At 34.7% G+C, this 21760-nt stretch overlaps 1 protein-coding gene across 1 annotated transcript; it reads right to left on the bottom strand.

Annotated features, from left to right (window-relative positions):
• Positions 1 to 117: 117 nt before the first annotated feature.
• LOC113040598 (uncharacterized) lies at positions 118 to 16120 on the bottom strand. Its single transcript, XM_026198900.1, has 5 exons — positions 15922 to 16120; positions 5771 to 6109; positions 1150 to 1488; positions 527 to 871; positions 118 to 375 (listed from the first exon to the last, which is right to left on the bottom strand). Exons 1-5 carry the CDS (start codon positions 16118 to 16120, stop codon positions 197 to 199), a joined length of 1401 nt encoding a protein of 466 aa, XP_026054685.1. The 3' UTR covers positions 118 to 196.
• Positions 16121 to 21760: the final 5640 nt, after the last annotated feature.

Here is a 21760-nt window from a genome sequence, read left to right as displayed (position 1 = left end):
CAGCGATACACACCACTTACAGATCTCAGTGTTATAAATTCAAAGCCAGATTTGCAAACAGACAGATTCTGTGCTCACTGTATCTTACCTGCTGATCACTGTGTGGCCCTGGAGTTCCTGTTTGATCAATAACACATTCTTAATTTGATCAATTAAGATAGAAACACATACTTGAACATCTTTTTAAAGATTATATTTATACAATAAATCTCATAATTTCAACTTGGACAGTTAGCTGAACATAATACTTGCCATCTTGTGTATATTTTCTGTAGCGGTAAATCACACCAGCCACCAGCAGAGCACCTACAATAACACTCCCAATAACGGCAGCACATATTTCTGCAGCTGAAGCTGGCCTTGGATCTGAACCACCTAAAGACAGACAGTCATTATTACAAGAGATCAACTGTTAATCAACTCCAATACTTTGATATTTACACATTTCTACTTTCAGTGAACAGTTGTTTGATACGGACAGACATTTGATAGATGGAGTCATTGGTGAGGCCTACGTTTCACTCACCAGTAACAGTAACACCAGTTACAGTAACACTGAAGCTCCTGCTGATGCTGAATCTGCAGCTGTTGATCTGTAGTTCATAAAGTCCAGAGTCTTTGGTTCTGGTTTTCATGATGGTCAGAGATCCAGTCTGATGATCCAGCTTCAGTCTGTCTCTGAATCTCTCAGTACACTGATTGTCTGTACAGATATAACTGAGATCTCTATTGACTTTGGCCATATACATGCTATTAAAATACCATGTCATCAAATCATCTGGGTTTTTTACTTCGCAAGGATCTAAAGTAACAGATTCTCCCTCCGTCACTGACTTTCTCTTCATTTCATTTCGTTCAGCAGCAAAAACACCTGGAACACAAACCAACTCAGCTGATTGAAGAATCTTTACATCTTTGACATCTTTACCAGAACAAAACTGATGAAACTTCTAAAAAAAAAATCCTACTCCTGTCTACAAATTCTATTTCAACAGTAATATTTTTTTAAATAAATTACGTATATACTGTATGTCAATTAATACACAAGTAAAAAGAAAAACACCTCTGATTGTCACTGCAAAATGATCCCTAACAACACATTCATTTGATTTACATGAACAAGACTTTCTATTAAACATACTAACTCACCATGAACAGCGAAAATGAAACTCTTAATACTCTCGTTGTTCTTTTTACTGCTGATCTTTAGTTGATAATCTCCAGAGTCATTGGTTGTGATGTTCATGATGGTCAGAGATCCAGTCTGATTGTCCAGCTTCAGTCTGTCTCTGAATCTCTCAGTACCTTTATTACACTCAACATCTGTACAGATAAAACTGAGATCTCCATTGATTTGAGCGATGCGAGTGTCACCAAAATACCATCTGATTCTGTTTTGTTGGTTTGCTTTAACATCAGTGTGTAGAGTGACTGAATCTTCCTCCATTGCAAACACTGACACTCTGTCTGGAATGACACCAGACACACCTGAAGAAGAAATGTACAGTTTATTCTGATGCATAATGTTTTTCTACAGATTGTAAGGAAATTGTGAAATTATTTCCTTATGAAATTAACTCCTTGTGAAGCCGAAACTCAGGAACTGTCATAACACACATTAACATTTTCTCATCTGTCCCTTCACCCATGCTTAGGCTCCCTCCTTCCCCCCTGGACATGACATAGAAGTATCAAGAATGGTCTCCTGTGAATGGATAATTGGAATTATAGTAATGACTTTATGAATTTATTCACTGATAAAATAGATAACATTAGAAATACAATAGCGAATGTAGAGTCTACAGCGTCTAACACTTCAGTTTCATCCATCGCCCCCAAAGATAAACTGCAGTGCTTTACAACTATAGAACAGGAAGAGCTAAATAAACTTATCACTGTATCTAAACCAACAACATGTTTATTAGATCCTGTACCCACTAAATTACTGAAATACTTGTTACCCGTAGCCGAAGAACAGCTTCTCAATATCATTAACTCGTCGTTATCTTTAGGTCACGTCCCAAAACCATTCAAGCTGCCGGTTATTAAGCCTCTTATTAAGAAACCAAAACTAGATCCTAGTGTACTGGCAAATTATAGGCCCATTTCAAATCTTCCATTTATGTCAAAAATTTTAGAAAAAGTTGTGTCTGCTCACTTGAGCTCCTTCCTGCAAAAAAATGATCTGTATGAAGAATATCAGTCGGGTTTCAGGCCCCCCCATAACACAGAAACTGCACTTGTTAAAATTACAAATGACCTGCTCCTTGCGTCAGAACAAGGCTGCATCTCATTTCTAGTCTTACTTGATTTTAGTGCTGCGTTCGACACCATAGATCATGACATACTCATAGATAGATTACAAAACTATACAGGTATTCAAGGGCAGGCTTTAAGATGGTTTCGATCCTACCTGTCTGATCGCTATCATCTTGTTTATTTAAATGGGGAGTAATCTCATTTATCACCAGTAAAATATGGAGTGCCACAAGGATCCGTCCTAGGTCCCCTTCTATTTTCAATATACATGTTTCCCCTTGGTAATATTATTAGAAAATACAGAATTAGCTTCCACTGCTATGCTGATGATACTCAGCTATATATCTCAACGAGACCAGATGAAACTTCTAAATTTCTACAGAGTCTGTTAAAAATGTAAAAGATTGGATGACCAATAATTTTCTCTTATTAAATTTGGATAAAACAGACTTATTAATCCAAAAAAAAAAAAAAACAGTACACAGAATCTTGTTATTTATTACATTACAATTTGCAACAAAACGGATGTACTGTTACTTCCTCTACAGTCAAAAATCTGGGTGTTATATTAGACAGCAACTTGTCTTTTGAAAATCATATTTCCCATGTTATAAAAACTGCATTCTTCCATCTTAGAAACATTGCCAAGCTAAGAAACATGTTACATGTTTCTGATGCAGAAAAGCTAGTTCATGCATTCATGACCTCTAGACTGGACTATTGTAATGCACTTCTAGGTGGTTGTCCTGCATCTTTAATAAACAAGCTCCTGTATTTTTCGGACTATAATTCGCACCTGAGTATAAGTCACATCAGTCCCAAAATACGTCATGATGAGGAAAAAAAAACATATATAAGTCGCACTGGACTATAAGTTGCATTTATTTAGAACCAAGAACCAAGAGAAAACATTACCGTCTACAGCTGCGTGAGGGCGCTCTATGCTGCTGTAGACTACAGGAGCACTGAGCAGCATCTCTGGCAGCATAGAGTGCCCTCTGGCGGCTGTAGACGATAATGTTTTCTCTTGGTTCATTTCTCTTAGTTCATTTCTCTTGGTTCATGCCAAATTAATTTTGATAAACAAGTCGCACCTGACTATAAGTCGCAGGACCAGCCAAACTATGAAAAAAAGTGTGACTTATAGTTCGGAAAATACGGTACATGTAGTCCAAAATGCAGCAGCTAGAGTCCTTACCAGGTCAAGAAAATATGATCTTATTACCCCAATTTTACAGTCTCTGCATTGGCTACCTATTCCGTATCAGTTACAAATTATCATTACTTACCTATAAGGCCCTAAATGGTTTAGCTCCTGCGTACCTAACTAGCCTTCTACCACGCTACAATCCATCACGCACCCTGAGGTCACAAAGCGCTGGACTTTTGGTAGTTCCTAGGATAGCAGTCCACTGAAGGAGGTAGAGCTTTCTCACATTTGGCTCCCAAACTCTGGAATAGCCTTCCTGATAATGTTCGGGGTTCAGACACACTCTCTCTGTTTAAATCTAGATTAAAAACGCATCTCTTTCACCAATCATTCAAATAATGTATCTCTTAAATTGTGAGTGTAGTTGCATCTGATCAAATGCGCATTCTTATTCTTTAGCTTGGGTTAAACTAATTAATTTTACTTTGTTGGAACAGCAGCTATGCTATTGATTTCTCTATTTGTTTCTATGTTTTGTAACTATAATTTACACAAGCTCCAGTCTGGATCCAGAACACCTGAGAAGAGATGATGCTGAGCATCAGAGGACCTCAGATGATGCTAACCCTGAATCAACAACAGAACTAACAAATATTGCTACAAGTGTGACTGCGTCATATAATAATTATTAATTAATAATATTAATAATGTTCTTCGTCTGGCTGACTACGTCTTGTATTAATTTTTCTGAAAAATCCAGTCACCACTTATAAGCTACTACTAAATATTGTAGAAAAGTAATTTTCTGTAAAGTTGCTTTGTAATGATTTGTATTGTAAAAAGCGCTACACAAATAAACTTAAATTGAATTGAATTGAAGTATAGTAAGTTCGGAATAATCAGGTATTTAATTAAAACACAACAAACATTATGATCAGTTTTTTTTATTATTTCCACAATTTCATTCAATAAACACCTACAATTTAAGTCAGACTGAACACAGAGGTAGAAAATTTGAAACTAAATCCTGATAAATTAGGTGAACTGATGATGATTTAAGAGTCAAGTGAAGTCAAGCCTACAAGTCGAAATGTTTCAAGAATAAAATCAAAATATTACAGCAATAAAGTTGAAATGTTTTGAGAATTAAATAAAAATATTTTGTGAATAAAGTCTAAATATTACGAGAATAAAGTCTAAATATTTTGAGTATAAAGTCGAAATATTACAAGAATAAAGTCTAAATGTTTTGAGAATAAAACTGAAATATTAGATGAATAAAGTCAAATTATTACGAAAGTAAAGTCAAAACGTTTCAAGAATAAAGTAGAAATATTACGAGGAATAAAGTTGAAATGTTTCGAGAATAAAATTAAAATATTTAGTGTATAAAGTCGAAATATTGCGAGAATAGAGTCGAATACAATATTTTTTCAATGTGGCATTAAAATGTTGTCGTAAATATATATATATATATATATATATATATATATATATATATATATATATATATATATATGCTTATCGGGTTTTTTTTTTTTTTTTACAATATTCTCTCTCCCTCTCTCTCTCTATATACTGTATATATACTGTATATATATATACTGTATATATATATATACTATATATATATATATATATATATATATATATATATATATATACTGTATTTTAACGAACAGGTTTAAATGCCTTTCCCTTTTGAAGTGTTGATATCCTGAATTGTACATACAGCAAATCTCATTATGACAAATATGAATATTCCAAAATAAATTATTTGGGTGATTCTCTTACTCTCTATTTGGAACACTATTTCTGTGAACTGCACAGACTCTGGTCACTGATGCTGCTGGTTCCATGGCTTGCATGTAGCAATTTATTTAACACTTTATATACAAATATTACATTTAAATAAAAAAATAAAAGTAAATTACAGTTGTTATAAATTCAAGTCAAGTAATTTTCTTACAAGTTTTGTAAGCAAGCAAATTCTTTACATAAGATGGTACTTTATGCACACAGGGGCACTACTGTTAACTTCACTGGGATTATTGCCTTTTGCTAATCTCTTAAATTTAAATAATGCCAAAAGATGCACTTCATTCTCTTGGCCATTTTGAACAGGATGGAAAATAATGAAAGTTTGCTTGAATATGAGCATGCTTTTTCTGATTGGCAAATTACTGTTTACAGTTCCTTAATCATCATACATATTGAATTTGAGGGGGTAATAGAGGTGATTCTTTCTTTATTTTATTTTCCAAGGTGGCTGTCACCACCCTTCAAATCTAAACACATCACTAAACAGATTGCTTTTGTGATTTAAATGTACAATACTTGCTTTTAAACTTAATGACTCACCATGGAAGGCAACAGAGAAGGTTTTGCCAATGTCGCTGTTGTTACTGTTGCTGATTTTTAGTGTATAATCTCCAGAGTCAGTGGTTCTGGTGTTTGTGATGGTCAGAGATCCAGTCTGATGATCCAGCTTCAGTCTGCCTCTGAATCTCTCAGTACCTTTATTACACTGAACATCTGTACAGATCTTACTGAGATCTCCACTGATTTCAGCGATGCGAGTGTCACCGAAATACCATCTAATCTTTTCTTTTTGGTTTGTTTTAACGCTAGTGTTTAGAGTGACTGAATCTCCCTCCATCACATTCACCCCCACTCCATCTGGACCAACACCAGATACACCTAAAGAAGAAATGGACTGTTAATCATAAGCCAATCAAAATGATACAGCAGTGAAGTGCTGTAAACATTTTATTCTACAGATGATAAAGAGGGTAGATAAATACAGGTCCTTGTCAAAGTATTCATATCCCTTCATTTGTTCCTGCTTTTTGTTGCTGGCTAATGTTCTATGTCAATCTACACTCCATGCACCATAATGAAAAAGAAGAAGAAAAAAAACATATTGCATTAATTAAGATCCTTTTCTGTGACACTTGAAATTTAGCTCAGGAGCTTTTTTATCGCTTGTAGATGTTACTACACTTCGAGTGGATGTTAGTGTGGCAAATTCAACTGAATGGGTATGATTTGTAAAAGCACACACCCCTCAATAAAAGGTCTAAAAACTGACAAAAATTCCCAACATCATGTATGGAGAACCAGACAGTGCTCATCACAGTGCTCTGCACAAATGTCGAAAATTTTAGTGTTGACACAAATCACATGTTTGCATTGTCATCATGGTGTATAGAGTGTAGTTGATGTGTGTGTGTGTGTGTGTGTGTGGGGGGGGGGGGGTTAATATAATACCATAAAATAAGGCAATAAAACAGGAAAATATTAAGGGGTATGAACACTTTTGCAAGGTTAATCCATGAGTCTCATTGATTTTGATTTTTATCAACCTTATGAACATCATACAACACACATCACGATTAATATACAGTTTGGGCACAAATTTACATAATCCTTGCACAGGATATGCACAGTTTTATTCATAAAAAAATTTGCATGTTATTTTTGTTTGATTTAGTGCTTGTCCTACTGTATAACATTTTTAACATAACAGATATTTACATACAGTTCACTAGATAAAACAATTTAATTGACACTAATGAATCAGTTCAAAAGCACATACGATTCTTAATTACATTGTTGCCCAGATAATCAGTGACTAGTTGCTCATGTGGCCCAGTTTGTCCCGAGTAGTTGTCAACCAATATACATTTTTGCTAACCGATTTACAGTATGATTCTGAGATGCATCTTTTCACACTAATGATGACTGAGAGATTTATACGCAACTAATACAAAGGGTGAAAACATTTACTACTCCTCAATAAATAAATGAAAAAATGCATTAAGAGTTACTTTGGATGCGATTAATCGTGATTAATCGTTTGACAGCACTAATTAAGAGCCTCTTTTTAACTGGATGTTCAGGGTAAATTGTAGCTACTTTTGACTTCTGCTAAATGCATAAATATATTATGTATCTTCTATGCAATATATGCATTGTGTTTCCTTCTTGAGCATCAGTGAATGTTTTCAGCGTTTGAGTAGTTTGAGTCCTGTGAAGTCATTGTCACAATCATTTTGTCACTTGCATATTCAGCAAATGTGTGTGTAAACATAATATTATCTCTTCTGAATATTAAATAGTTTAACATTTTCCCATAAATGTATATATTGAACTTTATTAAAGGTCCCGTTCTTCATGATCCCATGTTTTAAACTTTAGTTAGTGTGTAATGTTGTTGTTAGAGTATAAATAATATCTGTAAAATTGTAAAGCTCAAAGTTCAATGCCAAGCAAGATATTTTATTTAACAGAATTCGCCTACATCGAACGACCCGTTTGGACTACACCCCTCTAGTTCCTGCAGTAATGACATCACTAAAACAGTTTTTTGTCTAACCTCCGCCCACAGGAATACACAAAAAAGGGGCATGGTCTTGTTGCGCTCCGACGGAGTAGAAGGAACAGCTGCGTTTGTGTTTGTCGCCATGTCAGCGAAACGCTGCTTTTTTCATCTCTGTGTCCAATCATCTTTGTTTGACCTTCCCAGGGACGCTGTACTTAGAGATTAATGGTTAAAATTTATGTTTAACTCGGTTCCCGAAAATTAAAATGCACATGTAAAACTATGTGCAGCACATTTTGCTGAGGACAGCTTGCTCAATCTCAATCAGTTTAATGCCGGATTCGCACAAAGATTATTCTTGAAAGATGGAGCAGTTCCCTCTTTGTCTGGAGAAGGCGTTGTTTATGGACCACAACCGGTAAGTGTATTTTATTATTTAAGTTGGTGCGTTTAACAGTTTCTGTAACTTATTACACAAAGGGCAACACTGTTTAGCTTTGTTAAATAGATGTTAGGGCTGTGCAAAAAAAATGAATGCGATTTTCATGCGCATCTCGTCAGTAAAAACGCTCCTGTGATTGCCCTCACAGGAACTGCCCTCAAAGGACATCTCCAGCACATGCTCCTGCCCACTTGCTTCTCAAAACTAATCCAAAACTAGCCCAATCGCGTTTCCAAGAGGGCAGCCTGCGCTAAGCTGCTGTCGAATCACAACACAGGAACCGCTGGCCCAATCACAACTCATTACGTATTTCTGAAGGAGGGACTTTATAGAACAAGTCAGTCATCAGCCTGTTTTTATGACAGTGAAAACAGCAGTATACAGATAGGTGAATTGTGTAAAAAATACTGTTTTTTTTTTACACGCGAAACATGGACATATTATATTGCACACTGCAAACACAATCAAAGCTTCAAAAACACGTAAAATGAGACCTTTAAAATTGTGCTGTTTCCACAACATTAAGATAGAATGAAGAAAACATTGTTTTTATTTCATGTTTTCATTTACATTTGTATTCATTTGGAAGAACTCAGATAGCACAAGTACGTCAGCAATATGAATGTTAAAGACCCTATTGAAAAAAAAAAAAAACAGCATATGCTGGTTAGGGATGTTTTGAAGCATGACTGCTGGTTTAAGCTGGTCCTACACAACTAGCTCCTGCTCATGACCAGCTCATGATTATGGCCTTATTGCGCAATATATTTACATGACCTCAATAATTTTTTGTGACGCAGTATATCGCTCCTTATTTTTAATTTCAAATTAAATTATTTAATTTAATTATTTTTTACTTATTCAAATGTAATAAAAATAATAACATCTGACTGCTAAGTAGAAATTTATAGCAATAGCAATACAGTGCACCCTTAATTTACAGAGAAAAGAAGGTCAGGAAAATAAAAATCTGTAGATGGAAAAATCTCTATACACCTTTTTTGTTTGTTTTATTCTTGTTACTTTGCACTCTTTGCTAGAAAATGTTTATTTAATATTTATTAGGGTTTTATTTTATTTAGATATATAATATTTAGATAGCCTACTTGATTTTCATGATCTAAATTATCTTAAAAAAAAAAAATAAGTTTGTCATTTAGATGCATGTGGGCCTTCTTGCATTATGCCGTTACATTATCATTATATATTCTGTGGCACAAACTAAAATAATAATAATAATAAAAAATATATAGATATAATTATTTGTGGGGCAATATATTGCACAACAATTCTTTTTTTAATTGTGACAGGCCTACTCATGACTAGCTCAAGCCAGCAGCCATGCTTAAAAACACACCTAAATGGTGGGGAAGTCGTGGCCTAATGTTAGAGAGACGTACTCGTAAACCAAAGGTTGTGAGTTTGAGTCTCAGGCCAGCAGGAATTGTAGGTGGGGGAAGTGAATGTACAGTGCTCTCTCCACCTTCAGTAAAAAAATAAATAAAAAAATTAGGGCCCCTTGAGCAAGGCACTGAACCCCCAACTACTCCCTGGATGCCGCAGCATAAATAGCTGCTCACTGCTCCGGGTGTGTGTTTACTTTGGGTGGGTTAAATGCAGAACACCAGTTCCATGTATGAATCACCATACTTGGCTGTATGCCATGTCATGTATTGTATAGCTGGATACTATATATATATATATATATATATATATATATATATATATATATATATATATATATACTATATATATATATATATATATATATATATATATATATATTGAATAAAACAAAATTATATAGACACCAAATTTGTTTTATTCAATTCTCTTAGAAATTGAGCTTCTTAAACACTTAAACAAACGAAAACTCATTCTGTCGGCCCCTTCCGGTAGGCCTACCTCGATTACCAACACTGAAAACCCTAATAAGTTGACTGAACTAAATTTATTGAGTAAACTTGTTGCCTCAATTTAATTGAGTAATGGAGTCTCCCAAAACTTACATATTTAAGTTCATTTAACTTGACGGTTTTGTAGACTACCTAAATCCCTCAGAGGTTTAAATGTTGATACATGATTCATTTGAAGTCACCATTGTGGTGGAAAGTGTTTGGTTTAGTTGGGATCTCGGTCCAGTTACTTCTTGTGTTAATTTGTCTCTTGCTGCTGTTTTTGTGGTGAAAAAAAGACAAATTTAAATGAGCTCAGGTGTTATTTGATGTTTTTTTGTTGATGGGAAAGTCATCACATAATATGTATTTGAGATCATAAAATACGTTTTGATTGATATTTTTAACAGGCACCAGGAGTAAAATACTTATTTTAAAGATGGATGAAATGAATGTGTTTTAAATAATTTGAGTAAAAGATTCAATCAAGTACTCACACACACAGACTTCTAGATGTAGCATATGCATCACAATAATGGTGACAAACAAAAGAGCTCCATAGCACAAACTCATCCTAATTTTCCAGCCTTTTTTGTTCTGATTGTCACCATTGATGTGATGCATATCCAAAATCTTGATGTCTGTTTGTGACGACATGATCGGTTTTCTAAAAGTACGTACATTGTTTTATCTACAAAGTTTATATCCATAAAAGTATATCCATAGTTGCAGCAATACATTTTATTTTACTATAATTAGTCACCATTAAAAGCAAGATATGTGTATGTTAGATCTCAACTCTCTTTGCCACAGTAACAGTGTTTTACAACACACAAGTTACAGCAGCAAGAGACAAGCTAACACCAACAAAGAGCTGATAACACCTGAGCTCTTTTAAACTTTGTCTTTCTTCACCACAAAAACAGCATTTTAAAATATACTGTTATAGCAGCAAGACACAAGCGAACATAAGAAGTATCTGGACCAAGATCCCAACTAAACCAAACATTTTCCACCACAATGGTGACTTCAAATGAATCAAGTATGCACATTTAAACCTCTGTTAATTCTCAATAAGAGCTTCTCTAGATGTCTGACAGAAATAAAGTCACAGAACCTTGTAAGGAGGATATGTGAACATCTATATCGGATGTACAGAAGACATAAAAAACATTTAAAAAAGACGTCATAAAAACTTTCTCTCCTCAGTGGATGTCTTTTCAATGTCTGCAAAGACATAAAAATACTTTTTTTTCTTTTTTTTTAAAGTGCAGTATAGGGTTTACTGTATTTTCATAAATATAGTGACAGTTTGTCAAAAGGTCAAAGTCAAAATATGCTGTTATTTGTTTTACTTCAGTGTGCTGTCAAAAATAAGAACATCATTTTCAGTTAAATTTACATGTTGAGTTAACTTAAATATGTAAGTACACTTGAAATTAGTACCAAGTTAAGTGAACATAATTGTTTAAGTACATTAAATAAGCATCAAGTTTGGTGAACTGAGTCATTTAAGTACAATCTACAAAACCGTCAAGTTAAATAAACTTAAATATGTAAGTTTTGGGAGACTCCATTACTCAATTAAATTGAGGCAACGAGTTTACTCAATCAATTTAGTTCATTCAACTTATTAGGGTTTTCAGTGTACAATCTACAAAACCGTCAAGTTAAATAAACTTAAATATGTAAGTTTTGAGGGACGCCATTACTCAATTAAATTGAGGCAATGAGTTTACTCAATCAATTTAGTTCATTCAACTTATTAGGGTTTTCGATCTAACGAGTTAAGCAGTAACTTTAGCTGCCATGTTCTTTCCCTCAAAGGAAAACGATTGGGCCACTTCATCAAATACTTAAGTTGTAGTTTCAATAATCATCTCAAAATCACGTACCACAAGGATTTAAATTAACATATTTCACCAGTAGAAATCATGCAAAACAACTTTATATCTACATAATTTTAGTCACCGAACATAGTACACAAAGAAAAACTTCCTCTTGAATTGTAGTTCAGCAACCAAACAGACCAAAAGGACGAATTTTGTAACCCACCAATCAGTGCTTTTGTTCTCTTGTTGCTAGGCAGAATTTCTCCCATGGCCAATCACATTAAAGGAAGAACAGAGTGACGTTGAGTTTTTCGAAAGGATTACTCATGATTTTGAGCTCACAACACTTGAAATCTTAAGTTTATGCATTTTTAAGGTAAATTAGTTAAATTAACTCATATTTTTAAGTGACAGGGCCAAAATGCAAAATTTTAAGTAATGTTTAGTCAACATTACTTGATTTTTTAAGTCAAGGCAACATTAGGGTTTACAGTGAATCCAGCCCTGATTACATTCGAATTGAACCACCAGCAAATAAACTGAGCCCCGCATTTGTTAAAGATGTTGTTGCTCCACAATAAATTCGAATTTAAACTTGTTATAGTTGTTTTTTTTTTTCTTTCTTACAGAATCGAAAGTGTTTTAGAGAGCGTCTTGACTTTTTTTCGATTGGAAGTCCGATCAGAGAAAATAACGCATTAAGTGAGGTGTAAACAGGCGCTATATGAAATCTGACAGCTGTTGTTGTGACAAGCTACGTATGTTTAATAGTATTTTGTTACCGAAAACATGACCGTTTGACCGCACTTTGCGTTTAGCACAAGAACACCGAAAGAGATAAATGATGTCTTACCATGGTCGAGTAAACACCAGAACAATACGAGAAGCGAAATAAAGACAATCTTCATTTTCCCCAGGTTTTCGAAAAAAGCTGACTTTTGTAAAGTGACATGTTGCTTTTTACTAAACAGTACGACCTTTCGCGAGTGAAAGTGAAAGCACTACAGCGCGGTGACGTAAACGCGTAGGAGCCTCCCTAAAGCCGCCTTTCCACTGTCTCCGACGAACGACAAGCGACAGACCGGAAGTCATTCATTTCCAATGGAAAGTAATGCTGGAGCTGCGTGGAGTTCCGATCACATGCGTATGCGGAAATTTCGGATCCGATTTGAGCCTCGGATACGTTCAAATATAGCAAGCCTTGGAGGCCTGTAAGCTTGCCTTTTGCCACAATTTCTCCCCTCATAGGAGTATTGTATGGAACAATCAGAATGTGCTGCGTGGAAACAAATCTATCTTTATTAAGGACTGGGTTAAATGACAAAGGTGTTATTTTTATTTTGGATTTATTGAATAAGGATGGTATAGCTTTTATTCCTACAGTGAATTTATCAACCTTTTTGGAGTAGATTCATCATCTAAAGTGTATAACTGGGTTACTAATTTTATTTCACCTAAACTTTTGCATATGGTGAGGTCATTCTGTCGCTACAGAGTATCCATTTGTGAAAAGCCCCAATTGTCTATTGGAGGTTTGGAGCTTTCCAATGTCAAATGTAATAACCTTTGGAAAATGTCTTATTAGGAAGTTTAGCTATCATCCCAAAGCTTTTTTCAAATGGAAATTGAATGATCCTTCTCTTTCTACAATTAATATATGGACTGGTATTAATAAGTTTCTGTTACCTAACAAGTGGAAAGAGCTTCACTTTAAAATTCTACATAATTACTATCCCTGTAACTCTCTCCTTTCTAAATTTAAGTTCAACATATCTTCTCACTGCACATTCTGTAACTCTAATCTTGAAACAATACCACATCTGTTTTTTTGAATGTGATTATGCAAAAGAGTTCTGGAAAAAAGTAGCCTGGCTTATATTTTCTGCTTATTACAAACTCTTTACATTTGAGGTTGTGAATGTGCTGTTTTTGATTTGGGACACCGGGTCAAAGGAGATGGATGACAGATCAAAATTGCTTACTTTATGTGGCGAGTTTCATCTTCATAAGTGTAAAGTAACTTTTTCGAAGCCCAATTTTAAACTTTTTTGTGTTGATCTAAAATTATTTTATGACTCTCATTGTTTATCAGCTAATAAGAAAGCTGCTAAAACTTCTTTGCTGCTTAAAGAAATTATGGTTTATTATAAGTTACTTCCTGAATTTCTGAAGATTTATTATTTATTTGTGTATTCCCAATGTTATTTATTTCTATTTAATTTTATTCATCTTTTGTATTTGTAATGTCTATTAATCTTTTGTGAATTGTTTTTTTTTTTCGTAGACTATCCCTTATCTACTGCCTTGCTTTACTCTGAGTGTATTGTATTATTTTTAATTTATTTTTTTGTGTTTGATCCTGTATCCCTTGTACAATTTGTAAAAAAACAAAAAAACAAAACAAAAACAAAACGTTCAAATATTTGAACTTCTGCGACTAGACCGTATGCGAACGCCTGACCGGATGTGATGTATTCTAATCAAAACTATCGGTGCGAGGTCAGAATTACCAATATTTTGTTAACATTAACATTATCCTTTAAACACTATTTCTGTAAAATGGTGGTTTATAATACTTATGGCAGAAATAATTATTTAATAATTATTAAACCATTATTTACGTTGATTAGCCCCATAAAACCTACTGTTTTTATTTTGGGGGTCACCTGATTTGTGACGATGCATTCATAAATTAACTATGTTCATCAAAATTATTAATTTTACCATGGTGAATATGCCAAGGTAAACGGTTGCTGCACGACCAGTTTGAAAGTTCTGCGCGACTGCCGCTAGAGGGAGAAATGCGACAATCGTGTCCGAATTTCGTGTGCAGTGGAAAGGCGGCTTAAGGCTGAGTTCAAGTCGTTTTTATACAATCTATGGTTCAAGTCCTCCTGGGAAGTTTGTACTTATTGACAAGTCGTAATTACGACGTCGAGTATATTCAAGTCAGTTAATTCGGAACAAGATGGCGGTGTAACTTCTTTTAATAAATTACAAGAAAATAATACAGGTTTTCTCAACTCTGCTTATAGAAAATGTACATTTTGCAGGTTATTATAGCATATGTAAGCACACTGCCATATGCATAATTTATTTTTGCACTATTAATCAATTTGACATTTTCACTTAGTGCAGGTCAATGTAAGGAAGAGACTGTTCTACAGATATTTAAATTTTTTTTGTACTGTATGTACTCCACTTTTTCACTGCCTGACCATCATCTTAATGTTTATGCAGTTCAATGTTTTTATAATTTTTTATATCTAAAGCACCTTGTTCAGTAATATTTAGATGTTTTTCATATCCGACACGGTCTAAGCATGATCTGTTTCTGTTGTTCTGATGAAGGAAGCTTGTGTTGGGGAGGATTCAGTGTCTGTTGAGGCACATGTGAATGTGTTATAAAGTGAGTATCAGAAACACATCCAGACACATGGACTGTCAAAGACCACACGACAGAAACATTCTCCTGGAGACGCTGAGAAAGCACGGAAGGAATGCCTGTGGAGGATGTACTCAAAATACACATACTTAAAGGACACCTGCTGGAGTGAGTACAGTAAAAAAAAAAAAATATATATATATATATCTTGTTTCAAATCTTTTCAGGTAATATTTTATTCTTCTGTACCCTTTTAGCCCATCTGTTAAAAATGTAAAACAATCATTTTAAAAACAATGCAAGATTTATCAGTGTATACAAGAACATGAAATGCACTGTATATTGGGAACCTTATACATTAGCTTCTGATTCTTTCTGCAGTTCTGCAATAGCTACACTGTCTGAGCCAAAGAGGATCCAACAGAATCTAATGAATTTGAAAAGTGTTTTCATTTTTTCCCTCTTTATTATTATTATTATTATTTATGTATGTTTTTATTTTAAATTTTTATGTAGGGGGACCATTTACACCCTTTCCTACCACACACCTGATGGATACTGACTGTAAAATGGCAATCATAGTTCGAGGTCTCAGTGTGGTGACAGAAGATGGAACAGATGTGTGCCAGTGCACCAGCCTTGATGAAGCCTTCATAACAGCCTTCTGGATCTATTCTGTTTTCAACATTGCATATCCACCACACCTGAGAAAGACACTGACTTTCCTTCAGAGTCACACTGTCAACATTAGAAGATGGAGACAAGCACCGCCAGTAACCTTCCTCTGAATGATTTGCCTCTTTTATTAGATCCTTATGCCTCGACTGTACCATTGCCCAAAGTGCACTCGAAGCACAATCACTCTTTTGAAGTTAACCCAACATGTTGGAGTTGTACATGCACATTAACCAAATTTTAGTATAACCTGTGGTATAGATAAGTGGCATTCAACTTTTTTTGTGTTTCCATCCTTTTAGAAACCATGTACAGGAAGCATATGTACTTTTGGTACTCAATGAAGAGTCAGCAGCACAGTTGTATTATAATAGAAGGGTCTGGCTGCAGACTTGCACTCTCAGACTCTTGCGCTTCCACTAGTGACAACACCTGCAGTCTTTTTTATTTTTTATTTTGTTCTACTTATTGGTTACTTTTTGTTTGAATCTCTCAACATTTGTTTTTTTTTTTCTATTGTGTAGGTATTGTTGACTGGAAGTCTGTCAGTCCAGATGTGAGGTTGGAGCTCAGCAGATGTGTGATGGCTGTAGATACTATGGTCTTGGAAAGAAGGGCGTCTTCACAGCTTTCTATTCAGACCAAGATCTATCTATCTAGCCATCTATTTTTTTTTTTTTACTTGAATTGGTGACTGAAACTGAAAGCTAAATAAATGTTGTCTGTTTGCTTAACTGGTTAATGTCACTTAAAATAAGGTTACTAAACACTTCTGACTCATTTTTTAATTTGATAATTTAGTGGTTTAGTCAAATATTTATTTTTCTCTCTCAGGCAAAACCGAGTTCAGAAAGGGTTTAGTCCGAGTCAAGAACGAGACCAGAGAGATTGGGTCTGAGACAAGACCTAAATAAATCTTCAAGAGTATGTAAAATGTTTTGTGGAAACAAAAAAAAAAATTGTACCATACTCAAAGAGTATCTAAAATATAACATGGCATGTACACTGTATTTTATTTACTTGATTAAAGTGACATACTGTACAGCCAAGTGTGGTGACCCATACTCAGAAGTTGTACTCTGCATTTAACCCATTCAAAGTGTGTGTGTGTATGTGTGTGTGTGTGTGTGTGTGTGTACACACACACGAACACACAAACACACACACAGAGCAGTGGGCATTGCTGCACACAAACTCGTTGTGGCTCTTATATTCAAACTGAATAATAGATGATGTCATAGAAGCTTTAAAAAGGTAAATTAAATTTATGCATTTAGCAGACACTTTTTTCTGTGGGTGCAAGTTTCAGATTTCCCTTGGCAAAGCTATTAGAAGACTTGCAGTTGTCAGACAGGTTGCTCACGTGACATGTATGTCATCAAGCTCAGTTTGAGTCCGTTGAATCCAATGGGGTTGCATGTGTCCATTTCTTTTACTGTCTATGGTTAATAATCAAAGCCACTGCTTCTGCGCCATCCATTAACACAGACACTAGTGCATTAACTACTGTTAACAAATACAACTTTTGACTTTAACTTAAGAACAGCTAGTGTTAACTGTGTTAAGAGAAGTTTGTATTCTTGAAAAATAATTGTAATTTATATTTGATTATTGATTATTGATAAATCAAGACCTAAACTTGCGGCAGTGATGACGTCAGTAACCAGCGCCATGAAGTTTTGAAGGTACTTACATTTACATTTTTTTCATTTAGCAGACGCTTTTATCCAAAGCAACTTACAAATGAAGACAGTGGAAACAATCAAAAACAACAAAAAGAGCAATGATATATAAGTGCTATAACAAGTCTCAGGTTAACACAGTACACGCAGCATGGGATTTTAAATAATACAATAAAAAGGTGTGTGTGTGTGTGTGTGTATACACACACATAATTGCACAATAAATGGGAAGAAAATAGAATTAAAAAGATTAGAAAGGTAGTTAGATTTTTTTTTTTTTTTTTTTTTTTTTTTTTTTAAGAATAGAATTAGAATAGTGAGTGTTAAAGATAGAGGCTCAAATAAAGGTGGAAGAGATGGGTTTTAAGCAGATTCTTGAAGATAGCTAAGGACTCAGCTGCTCAGATTGAGTTGGGGAGGTCATTCCACCAGGAAGGAATATTTAATTTAAAAGTCAGTAAAAGAGACTTTGTGCTTCTTTGGGATGGCACAATCAAGCAACGTTCACTTGCAGAATGTAGGCTTCTAGAGGCACATAAGTCTGAAGTAACAAATTTAGGTAAATGGGTGCAGAGCCAGTGGTAGTTTTGTAGGCAAACATCAATGCCTTGAATTTTGTGTGAGCAGCTATTGGTAGCCAGTGCAAATTGATAAACAGAGGTGTGACATGTATTCTTTTTGTCTCATTAAAAATGTATATTGCTGCCGCATTCTGGATTAATTGTAAATGTTTGATAGAACTGGCTGGAAGACCTGCCAAGAGAGCATTGCAATAGTCCAGCCCTCAAGAGCTTGAACAAGGAGTTGTGCAGCATGTTCCGAAAGAAAGGGCTTGATTGATGTTGAATATAGCAAATCTGCAGGATCGGACAGTTTTAGCAATGTGGTCTGAGAAAGTCAGCTAATCATCAATCATAACTCCAAGGCTTCTAGCTGTTTTTGAAGGAGTTATGGTTGATGTGCCTAACTTGATGGTGGAATTGTGATGAAACGGTGGGTTTGCTGGAACCAGAAACAGTTCCGTTTGGCAAGGTTGAGTTGAAGGTGATGGTCCATCATCCAGCTAGAAATGTCTGTTAGACAAGCTGAGATGTGTATAGCTACCATCAGATCATCAGGATTGAATGAGAGGTAGAGTTGAGTGTCATCAGCATAGCTGTGGTATGAAAAGCCATGTTTCTGAATGACAGAACCTAATGATGCCATGTAGACAGAGAAGAGAAGTGGTCCAAGAACTGAGCCCTGAGGCACCCCAGTAGTTAGACGTTGTGACTTGGACAACTCACCTCTCCTCACCTTGACTGAATGTCATCAAAAGGTACTTTCAAAAGTGTTTTCAAAAGTAATTTATAATAATATGTTAATATCATTAATGCTGTTTTTACAAGGAATAATTACTTTTAGCTTTATAGTACTATGTTGAATTTATGGCTTCCTTAAATAATGACTGTAAGATTTAGTGTGTAGTGTGATTTTGGCCAAAACCATTATCCCGGTTGTTTAGAAAGACAGAGATGGTTTAAGAGTGGAGGACGAGTTTCCCAAGTGCTAGTGAAAGTTTACAGTATCTGTGTATAAGATGCTAATTATCATCTTTTTTCAATGAAGCCAATGCTATGTATAAAAAAAAAAAAAAAAAAAAAAAGGAGAGGGGTGGGGCACGGGCTGGTTTATACACTCAGTTTTATGTAGAGAGGACGTCAGACTGTGAGGTTCATAACAGAAGGAAAGGAAAAAGCCCTCCACCTACAAGCTAAACACATATCAAACAATTGGCCACATACAAGCTGCTTGTCTGCCCTGCAGATCAATCCACTCTTCTGAAGAAAACCCACCACAGCAGGTTTCAGTTTGACTCAGAAGATGAGCTGCTTGTTTCACACCTCAGTAAGACTGGCAATGAGAGATTGCAGATTGCTTTAACTTTGTTTCTGTTTAGTTTTTACATACATACACTGATCGATATATAGATAATTAATTTAAATGTTCAAACAAAAAAGATAATTTCTACGATTTATTCATTAAAGATTCACACAATGTTCTTCTGCATTTACATATTTAATTAACATTACATAACATCAGACAACTACATTATTAATGTTAAAGAATATAAATAATAAAACACTATTAAAATGGTTAAAGTCTTAATAAGAGCCAGAACAATGTTTTATGTAACTAAATAACATGTGTTCAGATCATGAAAAATAGGAGGTTCAAACTCTGTCGTGGGAGGATTCACACCAGTCTGACTGTTATCAGTGGATAGTCTTCTTAGTTCAGACCTTTCACCAAACAACTGAAGAAAATGTTTCACATGTGTATTTTACTCTCTTTGTGCTGGTGGAGTCTGACTGGTAAGTTATGAAAACTTTTTTTATAGCTTAATAATTAATTACAGCATTACAAGCTACTGATAGATCAAAGATTGCTTTCAAATCAAAGTAATAATTAAGATCTACTTTGCATTGTGATTTACAGGCCTGAAAACATCAAAGAAATGTTGCATGTCAGGGTTTAACCTGATTTATATATGAAAAATAATTGAACAACAACAAAATACAAATGTATTATTCAAAAAGCAAATAATGTATAATTTCCAACTACAGCTGATTTCAGTAAACCAATAGAAGTCTTAATCTATTATTGTATATTCATCAGGTGTGTTTGCCGCTGAAAAAAATAAAATCCAGTCAGTGTCTGTGATGGAGGGAGATTCTGTCACTTTACAGACTGGTGAAACTGATATACAATATGACGATGATATACTGTGGACATTTGGAGCTGAAAAGTCTCTCATAGTTAAAATCAGCAATGAGAAAAAAATCTTTTCAACATTTGATGTTCCTGATGGGAGATTCAGAGACAGACTGAAGCTGGATAATCAAACTGGTTCCCTGACCATCTCAGACATCAGAACTGAACATGCTGGAGAATATCAACTAGAGATAAATGGAGCAAAACTGACATCAAAAACATTCAGTGTTTCTGTCTATGGTAGGTGGCGATCATTTGTCTCATCCTGAACATATTTAGAAGTTAAACTCGATTAATATTTGTGGCTTTGTTGATTAACACAAAATAATTAGTCGGGGCAAATAAGTTGTACAATTATATACAACTTCACACACAACAGGTTTACTCTAGCTACTTTTTAAACAGTTTTTACTGTATGTTAACATTTACTAGTCACCCTGGTACCCAGACTCTTTTATATTTCATGTATGTTATATGTCATATTTCAGCATTATGCCTGAAATATAAAACTCACAGATTATAAACACACTACACCAAAGCAAAAACTGAATTTTAGAATTTTTCTTTCACTAATGTTTTTTAGCTCTTCTGCCCACTCCCAACATTACCAGAGAAAGCTCTTCTTCTTCATCATCATATTGTTCATTGTTGTGTTCAGTGGTGAATGTGGGTCATGTGACTCTCTCCTGGTACAAAGGAAACAGTTTATTGTCCAGCATCAGTGTGTCTGATCTCAGCATCAGTCTCTCTCTACCTCTGGAGGTGGAATATCAGGAGAAAAACAGCTACAGCTGTGTGATCTACAATCCCATCAGCAACAAGACTCAACACCTGAATATAAGTGAACTCTGTCTGCCATATCCAGGTATGTTGGTGATTAAGATTATCTCTTAGTTATACAGTATTGATGCATAACTCATTGAAAATAACCAAAACAATCCAACTATTTACCACAGTGACTAAATTAATTAATTAATTAATTAATAGCAGACACCACCTTATTCAAATATTCCATCAACATTTAATAGTAAGGACTATATGAATTTCTTCACTGATAAAATAGATAACATCAGAAATACAATAGTGAATGTAGATTCTACAGCGTCTAACACTTCAGTTTCATCCATCGTACCCAAAGATAAACTGCAGTGCTTTACAAATATAGGACAGGAAGAACTAAACAAACTTATCACTGTATCTAAACCAACAACATGTTTATTAGCTCGTGTATCCACTAAATTACTGAAAGAGTTGTTACCTGTAGCCGATGAACCGCTTCTCAATATTATTAACTCGTCTTTGTCTTTAGGTCACATCCCAAAACCATTCAAGCTGGCGGTTATTAAGCCTCTTATTAAGAAA

Source organism: Carassius auratus, chromosome 22 (assembly GCF_003368295.1).
Source record: "Carassius auratus strain Wakin chromosome 22, ASM336829v1, whole genome shotgun sequence".
Taxonomy (NCBI): Eukaryota; Metazoa; Chordata; class Actinopteri; order Cypriniformes; family Cyprinidae; genus Carassius; species Carassius auratus.
Note: the sequence above shows the minus strand (reverse complement) of the source record. Positions and strands in the feature narration are given on the sequence as shown.